This window comes from Hemiscyllium ocellatum, chromosome 42 (assembly GCF_020745735.1).
Source record: "Hemiscyllium ocellatum isolate sHemOce1 chromosome 42, sHemOce1.pat.X.cur, whole genome shotgun sequence".
NCBI classification, from domain to species: Eukaryota; Metazoa; Chordata; class Chondrichthyes; order Orectolobiformes; family Hemiscylliidae; genus Hemiscyllium; species Hemiscyllium ocellatum.
Genome location: NC_083442.1, coordinates 26,239,205 through 26,256,498, shown reverse-complemented (window position 1 = coordinate 26,256,498; position 17,294 = coordinate 26,239,205). Strand labels below are relative to the sequence as shown.

The 17,294-nt window shown below is 40.9% G+C and overlaps 1 protein-coding gene across 33 annotated transcripts in view; it reads left to right on the top strand.

Moving 5' to 3' along the window:
• Positions 1-5,479: 5,479 nt before the first annotated feature.
• Positions 5,480-17,294, top strand: part of celf6 (CUGBP Elav-like family member 6) — a 974,597-nt gene continuing 962,782 nt past the window's right edge. For 22 of the 33 annotated variants that reach the window (XM_060853810.1, XM_060853799.1, XM_060853812.1 and 19 more), the window contains exons 1-2: positions 5,480-5,663; positions 7,867-7,949. In XM_060853810.1, coding sequence (XP_060709793.1) covers positions 5,480-5,663; positions 7,867-7,949 — 267 coding nt within the window. The remainder of the gene's footprint in view (positions 5,664-7,866; positions 7,950-17,294) is intronic. The other 11 variants (XM_060853787.1, XM_060853796.1, XM_060853786.1 and 8 more) reach the window with 1 other exon arrangement.

The window sequence follows — 17,294 nt, the reverse complement described above, 5'->3', positions numbered from 1 at the left end:
AATGCAAAATGTATTCTGCAACTTAGTTTCTCAATACTGCTGAGTGAGTTGGGAAAGATTCTTCCGAAAGAGTGAATTTCCTCAGCAATGGGAAAAATGTTTTTTTGGTATCGATATGTGGACGTATATATTAATATGATAGGACGGAATGCCCCCCTGAATTACTCAAGTGTGCCTCCTGGTGGCTTTGGTCAGGCAAAGTGACAACAAGAGAATGGTGCAGTTCCTGGTCCATTTGAAACTCTCTCCAATCTCAATGTTGGCAGCAGCAGGGACTCTGAGGGGATGTACAACTGTTGTGTTTTACCTGTGCAGTAATAGATACCAAGAGAAAGTGGAAACAAAGTTGGGGAGACAGATATGACTAAGTACAAGGTGAGACATGTAGATTTCGAAGGAATAGAACAGTGTTGACTGGGGACGTTTTTATAGAGTGTACTGGAGCATTGTTGTTGTTCCATCATTCTGCTGGCCATGAAGGTACCAGGAATGACACTGAAGCAAGGCATCATGTCCCTTCTCCTGAGCCAGGAGGCTTCGGTTCAAATCCCACCTGCTCCAGAGGTGTGCATTAATATCTCTGAACAGGTTGATCAAAGATATTTACGTCCTTTAACGCTTAGAAGGATTGGCATTTTTCTTTTAAAAAGGTATTCAGATAATAATATGGTAATCTGTCTATCGATTGTTAACTGTTCCCAAAGCCTAAATATATAAGCTGCAAATCCCAATGATTAGCTGAGTGAATCAAACCACATGTTCCTTTGACTGTTCAGCATAGGCAGAGTACTGACTACATTACTGCACTCAACTGGCCCTGTGTTTGTCAAACCCAAAATACAGTGCCTCCTCTTAGATATGATGCCACAGTTGTGGGTGTGTTCATCAAGCTGGGAGTTTGGATTGTATGACTGTTCGTCCTCTTTCTCGGTGACATCCTCAATGCTGTGGAACCTCCTGTGAAGCGCTGCTGTACAGTGTTGGTGGCGATCCCATAATTAAGCACTAGCTCAACAATCCTGGGTGAGTCAATTGTTACTTGAATAAATAATTTCAGATAATCAGTTCAGCTTGTACAATGTCCAGTTATGCTACCAAAAGTGATAGACATTTATACTCACGGATCCATTCTTTGTAATTAAGGAAATATATTAATATTGTACACTTTTTTTGTATTGCTCAAGAGGCTTAAAGACTCTAAGATTCCCATCTGAGGCAATACCTCAGCTAAGCAGACTGAACCTGCTATCCTATCGGTCTTCTTTGGTAATATAAATTGTTGTTGAGCTGAAAATGTGTTGCTGGAAAAGCGCAGCAGGTCAGGCAGCATCGAAGGAGCAGGAGATTCGGCGTTTCGGGCATAAGCCCTTCTTCAGGAATAAGGGCTTATTCCTGAAGAAGGGCTTATGCTCGAAACATCGATTCTCCTGTTCCTTGGATGCTGCCTGACCTGCTGCGCTTTTCCAGCAACACATTTTCAGCTCTGATCTCCAGCATCTGCAGACCTCACTTTCTCCTCGAAGAGTATAAATTGTTGTGCCTGTTTGAAATTTGGCAATCTTGCATTTGTACTGTTGAGTTCCCAAGTAAAAGGCTTTGCAACATATCTCTCTTTTTTCCAATGCTAAATGTATTTTCTATCAAACTGATGACTCTCGATGAAACGATGAAATTTCAGGATAAGGTACAGCGCAGAGTCATTTTGTTTCACCAGCTGATTCTGCCATTTAATGAGATGATGGATGATCTGTGAACCATATATACCCCATAACCTCCTAACGACTTTGACTGATGACTTTCAGAGCAAAGTTCACAGCTGGCTTCGTATTAGTTATTGTTTATGGAAGAGAGCTAAACATTTCACCTGAGGAAAGGAAGGGTCCCTGTCTTGAGGAAGGGTTACTGGACCTGAAATGTGAACTCTGATTTCTCTTCACAGATGCTGCCAGACCTGCTGAACTTTTCCAGCAACTTCTGTTTTTGTTTCTGATTTACAGCATCCATAGTTCTATCGTTTTTAACATTTCCACCATTTGTTTGCATAGAGAAGTACTTCCAAACTTCAGCCTTGAAAGGTCTCGCTCTAACTTTTTCACCCATTCCTCCTTCTCCTGGATGCCCTACCCAGCAGACGTAATTTACATTCATCTGAACTACCTGTTCCCCTTAATAACTTGAAAAAAATTGATTCAGTTATCTCTTATCTTCCAAATTTGGAGCAATGTAATTCTAATTTGCGTAACTTCTCCTCATTATTTAACTCCAGGAGTCCAACTGTCATTCTGGTAAATTTATACCACACTCCTCAAAGAAAAAGCATCTGGATGGGTTTCTAATATGAAGGGTTTAGAGGGAAATTGGCCAAATGCTGACCACTGGGACTGGATTAATTTAAGATATCTGGTTAGCCTGGACAAGTTAGACCGAAGGATCCATTTCAGTGCTGAACAACTCTTTGGCTCTATGACAAAGTACATTCTTCCTACAGTGTGGTGTGCAGATTGCTAACAATACTCAAGTATGATCAAACCATTGATTCATAGAGTTTAAACATTACTTCTATGTGAGTATGTATATATATTATAGAGAGAGAGAGAGAGAGAGAGAGAGAGTGTGTGTGTGTGTGTGTGTGTGTGTGTGTGAGAGAGAGAGAGAGAGAGAGAGAGAGATAAGGAACAACATTCCACTAACCTTTTTGATTATTTTCAGTACTTGTTCATGATATTTTAATGATCTTTGTACCTGGATGGCCATATCATTGAGACTGTTTCTTCCTTTTAATGCATTGGCAATATTATTTTTAAAGGTGTCTGCGTGTGGTTTAAGGAGCAGTTTGTCAGCAGTGATACCAGTGCTTTCATTGCCAGTACAACTGTTTAAAACTCCCTTCCAAAGGCAGATAGAAACCTCTCAGATAGTAAGCATTGACATAAAGCAATGCAGCTTCTTGCTAACCTTCATCCTCTGTGACAATAATTTGACAATCAAAGCTGTAAACTCTACCAGGTTTAAAATGCGCAGGTATTATACAAACACACCACAGAAGAAGGTTATTCAATTTGTGCCAAATTTTAAATAAATTCACTGCAATCTTTTCTTCTGAATACACAATAGAATATCATGGATATATTTCAATCATGTTTAATGTGAAATTCCTGAATTCAGAGGAAATTATTTAATTTGCAAGTGGTTATTGTCCGGAAATGAGAAGAATCCCATTGGCTATTACCTTGGGTACATGTATTCATTATCCTCAAGTTATTGCCCATTCTGTCCTTTTCACAAACATCTACACTCAAAAGACTTATATTATTCAGTTCGCAGTATGGTCTCATTCATAAGCAGTGCTGGTATTGTAATGGAATACACACACTCTGTACTTCACTAAGAATTTGTGCCATTTATTTTGTAAATTATTGCACTGGAGTCATCAGGGTTAGTTTGGTATGGATGATATTCAAATTCTTGCCCGCTATCTAAGAAGGTAAGGATATTGTACATAAATTCTGGGGTGTGATTTAGTTCTAACTCTCTGCATCTGTCATTCACCCTTTCTCTACTGCCTCTGTCTTTCTCACTCTCTGGTTCAATCCTGTTCCTCCACCCATTCTCTGCTTCACTCTCTCACTGCCTTTCCCTGTCACTTACACTCTCTCTCTCCCTCTCTCTTTCTTTGTCTATCATTCTCTCACTCTGCCTATTGCAATGTCACTTTGTCACTCTGTTTGTCTTTCTCTCTCTCTCTCTTTCAGTTTTTCATTCTCTTTCACATGCATGCATTTTGTTCCTTCCAGGAGGGTGATTTAGCATGAAGTTTCAGTCTGGACGAGACAGTGAGATATCTAAGTGCAAGGTTGGGTACTACAAATGACAGTAACTTGCAACCAACTCCAGACATCAGCTGGTCAGGTACCCCATGACTTCACACTGATAAGGAGCGACAATTAAACTGACAGGGAATAAATTGGAAAATGGAATGCTTCATTTTGTTGGCAAACAAAATGTACGCCACAATGCATCTTTCACTGCACCCTCAGGAACGAATCCAAGAGCTTTTATAAGATGCAGTGGTTCAGCAAGGCGTGGGTTAAAGAGGAAGCTTGTCTTGTGCCTGTGTGTGTGTGTGTGTGTGTGTGTGTGTGTATGTGTGTGTCATAAAGATTTTCTGCACAGAAACACAGACCCTTCAGTCCAACTCATACAGGCCAACCAGATATCTTAAATTAATCTAGCCCCATTTGCCAGCACTTGACCCAAACCTCTCCAAACTCTTCCTATTCACATACCCATCCAAATGCATTTTAAATACTGTAATTGTACCAACCTCCGCCATTTCCTCTGACATTTCATTCCATACAGTCACCACCCTCTGCATGAAAAGGTTGCCCCTTAGGTCCCTTTGAAATCTTTCCCCTCTCACCTTAAACCTATTCCCTCTAGTTTTGGTCTCCCCTACCTGGGCTTAATGTATAATCCCACAGCCTCTCTTGTACACACAGGATTGTGAATGGGAGTGGGATGTGTGTGTGTACTTTAATCCCACACACCCTTTTGTTCACATTGGATTGTGTTGGGTTGGGTCTGAATGTTTGTGTGTGTCTACTTTAGTCTTCATGCCCCTGTTGCCCACACTGCATTGTATTGGGAGAGTGGGATATCCGTCTGTCTGTCTGTGTGTGTCCTGTAATCCCAACCTCTTGCACACACTTAATTGGGGTGTGTGTGTGTGTGTGTGTGTGTGTATATATATATATATATATATACTGTAATCCCACATACCCTTTTGCACAAACTTAATGGTGAATGGGAGTGGGGTATCTCTCTGTGTGTATATATACTGTAATTCCACACGCCCTCTTGCACACACTTAATTGTGAATGGGAGTGGGGTATCTGTGTGTGTATGTGTGTGTGTGTATATATATACTGTAATTCCACACATCCTCTTGCACACAATTGTGAATGGGAGTGGGGTATCTCTCTGTGTGTATATATACTGTAATCCCACACACCCTCTTGCACACACTTAATTGTGAATGGGAGTGGGGTATCTCTGTGTGTGTGTATATACTGTAATCCCACACATCCTATTGCACACACTTAATTGTGAATGGGAGTGGGGTATCTGTGTGTGTGTGTGTGTGTGTGTATACTGTAATCCCACATACCCTCTTGTTCTGATTGGATTGTGTTGGGGTGGGTCTGTCTGTGTGTGTATGTGTCTGTGTCTGTGTGTTTAGCGGGTGAGCCGGGCAGAGGGCTCCTGTACCTTTAAGGCTCCTGACCGTGTGTGAATCCAGCCACATTTGTTTCGGCACCAACCATGCAATCCTGACGTCAGGACTTGCAGAGTCTCCTAGTTAGAGGCTGACGTGAGCGATCAGAGAGAGAGAGAGAGAAAGAGAGAGAGAGAGCGCTTGAACATGGCCACTGTAACCAACGGAGTGCAGCTAGACAACAGCAACAGCGGCAGCAGCCGGATGAACGGCTTGAACCACAGCAGTCAGAACACCATCCCAATGAAAGACCACGACGCCATCAAGCTATTCATCGGCCAGATCCCCCGCAATCTGGAGGAGAAAGACCTAAAGCCGCTGTTCGAGGAATTTGGGAAGATCTATGAATTGACTGTGCTGAAGGATCGTTTCACCGGTATGCACAAAGGTCTGTGGCTCCCAGTCTCCTTCTGTTCAATGAAGACACCCCGGTGCAGCGTTATGTGTGTGTGTGTGTTAATATAACAGAGATCCCGGCTGACTTTATTTTTCCCTCTGGCTGGCTGGCTTTTACTGCTAATGTCTGACCACTTTAAGGTTTTGTGTTTTATTTTAATTTTGCGTGTGTCACTCCTTCCCCATTACTTTTCAACGACCTGTCACGAAAGTTTCCCGAGAAATTGCAAACAGCCGATTTCCCTTCATTAGCTGGAGAGTGGATTTTCTGCCTCTCTCTCTCTCTCCCTCTCATTCTGTGTCCAGAAATAAAACAAACACTTTATTCGGTGTTCGGCTGACCTGATCTTATGTGATTTTTTTTGTGTGATGTCCGGAATTGACAGCCTTGATTTGTATGTCTGAAAAAAATCTAAACATGACCCTCATCCGAAAATGACGGACGCTCAAAAGTTTATTTCAGTTTGTGTATTTTTTTGTGTGTGCAGAGCTCAAATCAGAGCTGCACTTTTTCCTGCCTCCCTTCCTGCAATTTTCTCCTTCTGATTTGTAAAAACAATCGGCTAAATTTACAAACAATTTTTGTTTTCAAAAAGAGAAGCATTTGAAACTGTGTGTCTGGTTAATCCAGGGTTAGGGATTAAAAGTGCATCATTCGGACTGTGAGACCGTGAGAAAGTTTTTTGCAAAATTCCGTTTCTGTTTAGCTCGTGATCCGGTTTGAGTCTGTGGACACTGCCACTTTCGTCCGATTTGTCACTTCAACGTGGACCCTTGTGTGTGGGTGTTTTTTTAAAATCTTACTTCGACTCCTGAACCATGTGTAGTACACTGCCTTTCAATGACAGATGCAGATTCACAGTGACTTAGCTCTGTTGCGGTAAATCACTTTGGCCTCAAGTTAAGTTGCGCAATTTCAGCTCAGATCTATTTCTGAGGATTGTGTCTATTTGTATCTGTGTGTGTGTGTATATATAAAGAGGGATTTCTTTTTACTTTTTCTCTTCTCTCTGTTTCTGCTTTCTTCCTGAGAGTTTTTATTTTAACTACTCTGTCGACTTGAGCCTTTCATTCACTGACTTGAGATAGCATTGCAGGCAAACAATTGGGTAACAAAAAATAATTGTCAAGTAATATCATCATTTGCATGCATTGGCTGACCTTAGCTTGTGTTAAATTATCAATGGGATGTAGATCTTAATGGAAATACGTTCTCCTCCACTGGGCTTTGGAGTTCATGTAACTGCAGTTGTCAATAATTTTAGCTTGGACAATAAACTGTGGACATTAATGCACACCCATTTATAGTCAAATCTTATTAACACGGATGCTGATGAGGCCATACCTGACGAGCAAACGACTGCTTTGTTCTTGTTCTATAATGAGACGGATTGTTGGATCTTAAACAGCCATGATAAGCAGCCAAACTATTGACATCTGTTGCAATACATACTAATAAGATGTGTTCACAGTATAGTTCAGCTTTTGAGTTACCAGGAGCCCTTGATGAATTAACTGCCTGGAATGTCTGGACATTGTTTTGTCTTAACTGGGCAGCAAGAATTAGCATGGTGAGTATTCTTGCTGTGTCTGTCTTTGTAGAGCAATAATCTTTACTCAAAGCTCCCTTGCATTAATTGTCACTTGAATGTGCTTGGTTGCAGACCAGGGATGCTGCTGTCCACAGTGAGTGTTGCAGTGATATTGAAGAATTCATGCTAAGTTGATGTACTGGATGTCGAAATAACCTACCTCAAATCAAGTCTGTGCTCTTGTGTGTAACTTGAGACAGTTATGATATAAAATCCCTTTCTGAGCAATTGCTGCTTTTTTGTAAAATATGAAGCTTGATATTGGGCCGATTGAATTAGGTCTGTGATTTGACTGAAAAGTTTTAACTGGACATTGACTTAAACCTGCCCCATTAAAGAAAAAAAAGCTGTCTGAAGCTAAGCTTGTTTAGTAAAACAAGCCATTTTCTGTACTTTGTCGACTTCATTACTGCATCTGGATTTAATTTGAACAGGGAAGCTGTTCTGGGTGGGGAGTGAGATAAAATTGCCTGCTTGGGAAAGGGAGATGTGGAGTGAAATGTGAACACGGAGACAAATTTTCTGTGTTCTATGTGCAGCACTTAATGAAATGAGTACACTAGCATTTGTGGTATTGAGTAACTTGCTCTGTTTTTCACACAGGTTGTGCCTTTCTCACATACTGTGCCAGAGATTCGGCCCTTAAAGCTCAGAGCGCTTTGCACGAGCAGAAAACGTTACCAGGGGTGAGTGGATAATTTTGTTTTATTTCCTTACCGTTATGAAAGATCTGACCTTTTTATCCCTTCACCCACTTCAGTATTTCTGCCAGGCTCTGCGTCTTGGCAGTTCATGTTTGTGAAGGCTCTTGTTAACAGTGGTGCACATGCATCATATACTAGTTGCTTCAACAGCAGAGCAGAAGAGGACGGCTTCTTTTCATGAATTTCTACACCCCCACTCCATCCTCCCACCAACTCCTGCATATAAAAATAACGTGTCAATCTGTCCTGTCAGTCACAGATCTTGACATTGCAGCAGGCAAGATCACTGCAAGATTTCACAGAGTGCAAACACTGGCTGAAGAGAGATCCATTGAGCAACTGCGCATTGCTGCTCCTGATTTCTGAAATGAGATCTGCCTGTCCCACGGAGCAAACTGCTTCTGTAAAGGCACGTGAGACTGGCATGATACCCAAGCGGTGTTATTTCCAACATTTTCAATCCCTCCTTCCCTTGACATGTTTTCTACCTTGGCACTTAATGATCATTTCTAAAATGTGTGTTTTGAGCTTGGACTTAAACATTGTTGTGCCTGGATTTTTTTTTAGTTTTTATTTTGCATCTCTGCTAACGCTGGGTTTGTAGTGCTGGGGTGTTTCTTTTTGTAGCCGAATCCACTTCCCTCTGAGCTGCCATGGGCTGAATTAAATTTTTTTTTTGGATACGTCATGCTGCAGTATTTGCATTGTTGTTCAAGTCACAAATATAAGCTGATAAGGCGAATGAATATAACAGGCTTTGTTACAAGATGAGGAAGACCCTTCACTTCATCAAGCTGGGGGCTGGAGGGAGGTGGGAGGGAGGGATGTGAATATTTAACTGGCAATGAGTTCTGCAAATTCCATTTGACGCTTCCCATTTTGACCAAAGGACTTCGTTGAAAAATTACTGTACAATTCACATTGATTACTGTTATCTGTGTTCCTGTGTCCAAGTAAAGCAGACAGTGATAAATACTGTTGCCCTGAATGCTGTATGCTCGGTTACATGGGGAGGGGTTGGAGGCAAAAATAGAGGTCAGCTGTTTGAAGTGTTAATGTTGTGTTGCTGAATTGCAATCGCCATTTGAACTGGCAATACTGAAAATGGAGGGGTTGGGGTGCTTTCTAACCTGTCGTGAGATGGTGGACACGAGAAGTTGCTGGAGGATGTGAAACAGTTGCAACATCTGTACTTTTTTTTTGAGTCTGAAATTTACTCTCTCAGTCAGACATGTGGCCACACTTGACATTTATCTGCACTGCTTAATTTCAAGGTACTTAGATGAGACCCGCCTCCCGGTGACATGGATGTCAGCCTTTGACATTCGATGTGGTACTCCCGTTTGGTTACTTTCCATGCCCATCATACAATGTTCCAATAATGCGTCTCTGACAGTAGGAAGCAGGGAGCTGTCCAGCATTTCAGCACTTGTGACGGGGAGGTAGCCCTTGTTCAGCAGATCCATTTTTTGTTTCCCTGTGTGCTGTTGAATACCTAACGAAAGGCAAGCGCGGATTTCAGTGGTTAAGAGATGCGGTTTGACGCGATTGGCAACACGTTAAACGTCTATTTCCGAATCCACCGGGTGCAGTTACTCATTCCCGGGTGATACTTGCCAAACTGCAGCGAGCACCGCACTTGATGCAAAATGTTGACAAGAGAAACTCCAGTCTTCCTCTGTAGGGCTGGTGAAATTTTTATTATATAAACACTGCATAAGGCTTGAGTGCTCTTTAGGGCTTTGCCTCTCTGTGCAGATCCTGATGTTTCCCATCGAAAGTTATGAATATTTATTGCCTTTTAAAAAAAATCAGGGGAGATTTTTTTTCGTCAGTGGTGTGAACACTAGTATTAAAGAAGGGGCTCTTCACTGCCTGTTGACATGGATTGTTGATTCTACAATAGGTTTTCCATTCTCATTCTAATATTGCTCCACAGGTTACTTCTGTACCGACGGGGAATTCTGTATAAGTAGCACTTCCAATTTAGGATTGCAAATATTTTATCTTCGGATTTGCCTTTGAACATACTTATTTTTGTGTAGAAAGCTGTTTTGTTTGTAATTAGTAGCAGTATGGTCGTTCAGAGAGTGAGCTATACCTTTTTTCAGATAATGATTTTCTTTATCTCTGGCTGTTGCGAAAAGGCAAAATTGCAATCCTCTCTTTTCAGGAGTAGTTAATAAATCATTAACCAATCCCCTATGAGGTTTCCACCTTTAAAAAGAAATTGAACAATTAATTCAGTACAGCTTTTGCTATTTATTGAGTCGCACAAATGTATCCTGTGAAATTGTCCTTGGTACAATGGGAAGTTTTAACAGTGTAAAATTTCATTGTGGTGCATTTAATCTTAGTTGATTTTGAACCTGTTCAAGCCAGATTACTTTTTTATTTTAAAAAAGGTACTCCTTTTTTTGATGACTTATGCTGTATTTAATTTTGAATGTCCTTTGCTTATTTCCAAATGTAGTTTGTTTCTGTTTTGGCTTGGTCTATACCTTGAAACCTAATGATTGATTTTTCACATACTTTCATGGTTCTGGGCTTCATAATTGCTGTCACCTTGGCTGCAGTTTTGTCTTGGTTGTAAACCATAAAGAGATGCACAGATAAGTGACTTTCCTTGGTGCTTGGGATCGTTCCTGGGTGCTTGAGATCTTTCTGCATTCATAGTCCCATTTGTAGTTTGTGAAGGCTCCATTTATCATTCTTCACTCTCAACTCCCCCTTTCACTTGCTTAACTCCCGACTCCACAAACAGGGCAAAGAGGTTGGAAGCTTACTCTTGAGAGTCAGAAGGAGGAGTGATACTGTCCAGTTGTTTGTGATACTCCAGCATCTCATTGCGGCTATTTCAATGTAAAATGTTCTCAGGCATTTCAAAAGAAACACAACCTCACTACAATTTTGCATAAATATTGAAGGAGTCTTCAGGTTTGGAGGCCAAATACTTGGTCAAAGAGGAGAAGTGCATTAAAAAAATGAGAGAGAGAGAGACAGAGAGAGAGAAACAGACAGAGAGAGAGAGAGACTGATGGTGAGGAACAGAGCTCAGACCTAGTTGACAGAAGACAGCAGGGGGGATGTGTTAGAGATACACAAGAGGCAAGGGTTGAAGGAATGCAGAAGTTTGGGAATTTGGAGTGGGGGAGGTAAGTTCAAAGGTAAACTAAGGAAAATAATCAATTGTGTCATATAATTTAAAATGCAGGTTACTGCTGGGAAGGCTTTTATAGGATACCTCCACTATAATATTTTGAATTGTTCTTGACCAGCGTGGGAGGAGATTGAAAGTAGAGGCAGTGTGTGATATATTTTTCATGAACTTGACTGGGCATGTTTTGACACTCCTCTGGGCCAGAGGCAGGGATGCCACCACTGTGTCAGAAGACCCTACATTTTAAACCCAGAGTGCCTAGCACTGGGCTCGAACCCAGAGCTCTGATATAAAATGCTGCAGGCTCTGCAGATTGAGCCAGCCAGGCCAGCAGGTGGTGGCTGACAACGTGTATCTGATGACCTCCGGGAGTAACTCCAGCCTGGATTGATGAAGATCTCTCTTTACCATGAAAACTATGTTCCTCAGGAATGAACTAGGTTCTGTAATCAAAGATTTTGACAATCTAAATCCAGATCACCTTGTCCAGTATTGAATGGCATTTGTATCTCTGCAGTCTGATAAACTGACATAGATCAAGCTTTACATTGAAATAGAGTGTCCTGAACCAAACTTGGGGTAAACGCTCATTGTTAAGAGATTGTAGGAGGGTACTTTACATTGTGTGCAGCTTGTGGTGACTGTGACTAGAGATTATTTCCCGCCAACACTGAGCACAAAAGGTGGGAAAATATTTGATTACACAATACTGGCTTCAAAAATACTTTGTGTTTATCCCAATTCTTTTCAAATGGAGAAAGCTGCGGAGGTAACACCTCAATTTCCCTTTTACTTCCCCTTCAAATGTTGGAATCAGTGCTAATTTACCCCCTCCCTGTTCCAAATTCTTTATATATAATTTGCATCTCTTTTCTATGTTGAACACATCTTATCCCAGAATAGAGAATTCTGGGCAGGAAATGTCTTATTTCAACACTAAAGTTCCTTCTTCTTCCTAATTAAAATGCAATCTGTGTGACAATTTATCTCCCTTTGAAATTCCAAATGGATGAAAAATGTAAGCTAAATGATGCAGTTAAAGTTACTGCATTGAAAGTGTTCATGGATACATTAAAAGAAATCTTGTTTTCTTCACATAGTTTGAAAGGAAAAATGGGCATTTTTTTTCTATTCCGTTGTGATCCATTTTGATGTATGATGCTTGAATTAATATAACTTTTTTTTTGACCTCCGCTCCCAGTTCTGTGCATCTGGTTTTATTTATTAATGAATCTCACACTGGTGTTGCTAAAATATGGTTTGTTCTGAGCAGTATTTTTAGATGTGCTTGATTTGAGTTTTTTTTTAAATGAATATTTTTATCCCCACTGCATTTAAACTGCAATTAATAATGAATGTGCTTGGCATGAAGAGTATTAAACAGTTTGACCATAGCAAGTCTGTTTCTCGAACTGCCTGTGTGTCAAAGAGTAGGACATTGATTTACCATGTTTCCTAAATGTAGGAAACTCCACAGTGATGCTGTAAACCAACAGCAGTATTTAGTCAACAACTTTGGGTTTCAAAGAGTTATGTGGGCTAATCTGTCAGACGACTGTTGGATGGTGTTCATAGTTGCAGTATGGATGACTTGATGTGTATCAAACCGTAGAAATAAACCTATATTTTATTTTTCATGTCACTATGCCCAGCATACAAATGTATTTCCTTATTGGGCAACTTGCTCACAAGCATTTCTTTCTTCAAGTCCGTTTCTAGCCAGATGTTCAAGTCACCCAAGAGGCAGCATTATAATCTTCCCCTTGTGATATTTTGTTTCTGCTCTTCAGTGTCATTTTCCCCTCTATACTTGCTCCTTATCCAAAACATGGCTCAACTGTAATGGAGAGCATGCCTTGAGGAAGATTGTGGGGCAGCAGTGGACTGATCTGTTTCCTTGCTTCACCAACTTGTAATATGGAGGCTCCCTCCCCTCCTCATCTCTCTGGTAATGGTTTGGCCCAGTTCCACTATCACCATTGCTCCTCGGGCACCATTGTGCATGCCCAGGTGGTGAGGATCACTGGGCGATCCATTGATCGACTGCTAGTCGAGACAGATCTGACCCTCCTCTTCAGCATCTTAGAAGGGTCGATGGGTAGTTGGTAGCAAGGGGAAATCCAGCTGGTTATTTTCTCTTGCTGGCCTAACTCAGAAGAGCCACGTCCATATTCCACATTCCCACCACCATACCAATCGTGGATAGTCAACCCAACACTGACATGGAGAAACATCACATCTTCCCAGTTGTTATGGTTCAGTGTCACATTAGACAGTCGTAAGCTTTCATATTGTTAATCCAATTCATCCAGTAATTGGCCAATGCTTGGATTTGGCTTCACAAAATGATAACTTTCAATTACATTATTCTTTCCTGTCATGTAACATCCCAACTCACAAGGAGTTCTTGGAGCAACATATGACATTGAGCCATGTAAGGTACTATTGGGGACAAATGTCCAGAAGTTTCAAAGAGATAAGTTTTAAGGGCATTTTAATGGAGTAACCTGAGGTTTTAGGGAAGGTATTCCAGATGTTTGGCCTTACTAGCTAAAGTGGCAGAGTGATTAAAATGGTGGAAGCTCAAGAGGCCAGAGTTTGGTGAGTGTAGAAATCTCAGGGGATTATGCGGCTAAAGGATAATGTAGAGGTAAGCAATTGTGAGGTCAGGGAGGGACTTGAAAATAAACTGGAGTACTGTACAATTAAGATGTAGCTTCATTGAGATACTAATGCAGATCAATGAGTGTGGGGATGGGGTGTGGGGGGAGTTGGGGAGAGTGAATGGAACACGGTATGACCTAGGACAAGGCGGACAAAGGGTTGGATGAGGACAAATAAATCCTCCCCAGAGGGTAGGATGACCGCCACATGAGAATAGAGGCAACATAGGCATGGATGAAGCATTCTGCAGTGGATAAGCTGAGGATAGAGTCAGGTGCTGTAATGGAGATGAAGCACACACAAGACTCGATTTATTTGAGCTTTGTTCCACTTGCACATTTATTTTCTACATCTTTTACATGCAGTCGGAATGTAGCTTTTAAACACTTGTTCTTTGTGCATCAGTCAATAATAAAATGACACCTTCAGCTGATCTGTTCTTTAGTTTGTTTAAATACCTTTTCATTTATTACTGTGCATTTTGAAGTTTGAATTTAATTCAATCAGTATTCGTACTGTCGAGCTTTGTACTTTTAGACAAAGTCTGCTGCTATGACCTTTGCAGTATGACATGTGTAAGTATTATTAATTTGATCATAGTGCTAGCAAATACAGTGGTTTGATTGGTTGGCTGCTGTTCATTTAATCTCTATTGAGGACATGTTGTGCCTCATACTTTAGTGTACGACAGTCTCAACTAATCACCTCTCCAGTGCACTGCTGCCGAATTGAGAGTTCGTTGTCGTTTTTTCCTCCAGACTCAATTTAAAGCTCTGACACCTAATATACATATTGTAAGGGGCAGATCTTTCTCATTTTCTTTCTTTCTCTCCCTCCTGCTCTCTGTCTTTCTTCCTTTCTCACTCTTTTTATTTATTCTTTCACTCTTTCCATCACTTTTTCTCAATTTTTTTCTGTCTTTATTTCATTTTTTCTTTTTCTTTACTCTTTCTCTTGTTTTCTCTTTTTCACTCTTTTTTACTTAATTATTTTCTTTCTCTCCCTATTTTCTTTTTCTTTTCTCTTTCTCTCTCTCTCTTTCTTTCTGTCTTTCTCTCTTCCTCTCTCTTTCTGTATCTCTGTCTTCCTGTCTTTCTTTCTTTCTTTCTAATTCATTCTTCCTAATTCATTCTTTCTCTCTTGATTTCTCTCTCTCTCTTTCTCCTCCTCTCTTTCTTTTTCCCTCTTTCTATGTCTCTGTCTTTCTCTCTCTTCCCTCTTTCTTTCTGTTTCTCTTTCTTCTTCTGTCTCTGTTTTTCTATTTCTCCCTGTTCTTTTTCTTTTCTTTTTTCTCTCTTTCTTTCTTCCTGTCCCTCTGTGTCTCTCATTCTCTGTCTCTTTTTCTTCCTCTCTGTATCTATTTTTCTCTGTTTCTTTTCCTTTTCTCTTTTTCCCTCTCTTTTCCTTTCTTTCTTTCTCTCTCTGTCTCTCATTTTCATTTTCTTTATGTTTCTTCCTCTCTCTCCCCCTCCAACCTTTTTCCTTTCCTCTCCTCTCTGTTGTCTGTTTATGCTAGTTATTCTCCTGTTTTTCTTCCCCTTTTTTAATGCTTATGATGTGCTTATTTAGTGAAGCCTATGTGCTGTTCTCACTTGCTTTCTATCTAATGTCTCTCACGTTTACCATTCATAGTATATAATGAAATCCATACTCTGACAACAATATATTGTTCAGAAACTTACTGTTCACAGAATCTTCAATTATGGATAATTCCTTCCTCCCTTCCAGCATCCCCTTTCTCCTCCAGCCTGACATACTCAAAACTCACAGTAGGTAAAACCTAATCCCTCCTCCTTGGTTTAGTTCATTTTCTATGCAACTTTTGCAGCTACAGATCTTGAGTCTTCAGCAAGGTTCTTGAATCAAACACGAAGGGAAAATAATTCAGTGAATTCTGAAAGAAAGACTAGGTATTAACAAAGGACAGCATTTGCATTCTAACCAGGAGGTGACAGTAACCCAAATACCTCTGCTCACTTTCTACCCGTGAGCAGAGGACTATCTGAGAAAACAAGTGGAAGTAACAATGTTTTTTTGTGAGGGATGCTGTACATTGTGAAATAGCTGGTTCCACTATGTCGCTCAGTTATTTGCTCTGGATGAGAATACAAAGAAGTGCACAGACCACTTCTAACAATTGTACCTCTTTCGTGGGGTGGTTCTTAAGGTTCAATGGTCGTGTCCCTACCTCTGGGCCAGGAAGCCTGTGTTCAAGCCCCACCTACTCTAGAGGTATGTCATAACAAATCTGAACAGGCTAATTCAAATGGCTACCTCACTCACTGTGCTGTAATGATAATTAGTAATCCAGCAGACGGGACAATGGTTTTGGGAACATCAGGATGGCTGCTGGAATTTAAATTTATTAGTAAAATCTGGAATACAAGACTAGTCTTAGTAATGCTGATAACTTTTGATTGTTGTTCAAAACTCCTTCTTGGTTCACTTTCTCTTTCTTTCGGGAAAGACATTTGTTGTCCTTACCTGATCTGGCATCCATGTAACCTCAGATCCACAGCAGTGGGGTTGACTATAAGCTGCTGTCTGGAATGGCCATTTAGTTCAAAGGCAGTTAGGGATAGGCAACAAATGCTGGCCTCACCATTAATACAAGCATCCCACCAAAGAATTTTTCAAGATAAAGTAACTTTGGTATCTGTGGAAGCTGGAAGTGTTGCACAACTGTTATTTCTGAGGGTGGTGTTTTGTCCCATCAGTGTAAAGGCTCAAAAATATTCTGAGCTCCAATTTGCAGGAATATTCACTGGCCAGTAACAATGTGCTAGTGACCAGCTCAATTATACTGTTCAGCGTGTAGAGTGAGGAGGTTGGTCCATGATTACTTGTTCTTTGATGTGGTATAGCAGGAAGGTGGGGAGATGTGGAAGGGATGGTAAAATCGATTGTAATTCTCCCATGCTGGGAAGGGGGACACCTGACCAGGTCACCCAAACAAAGTCAACGGATTCTCCTCCTCCCTTACTGCACAATGCTTGTCTGATGTGCATACTAGTTAAAGACAGGGGATGTGGTACTGAGTGCACCACTTCCATCAAAGCTGCCTAGGCTTTCGAGAGCACCAGGAATTTCCATTTAAATAGCGCAGGTGGCAATTTCTGGGGACTCAAATTCCTGTTCTGCGGAGTTGGCAACCCGTCTTGCAGAGGAACCTGGCTTGGTAACTCATAGCCCAGCACACTGTTCAATGGTTCTGTTTTGCCAGCAGCAACAACAGACCATCTTAGACAAATGTAGTACACGTAGGAAGTAATCGCTCTCAACTGTCCTTCCCATTCACACTAACAATGATGTACACAGAGTGCGGCACCCACTAATAATGATTTACACTGAATGACGAACACTGTAATGCCGGGTTTTACACTAAAGAATGATCTTGCAACTTACATTAAACGGCTGTAACTGCGCATAAAATTCAATGAATGGCAGAAGCGAAATTATAATGATTTTAGCATAAATAAGGCAAAGTGATTTACAGGCAAGCC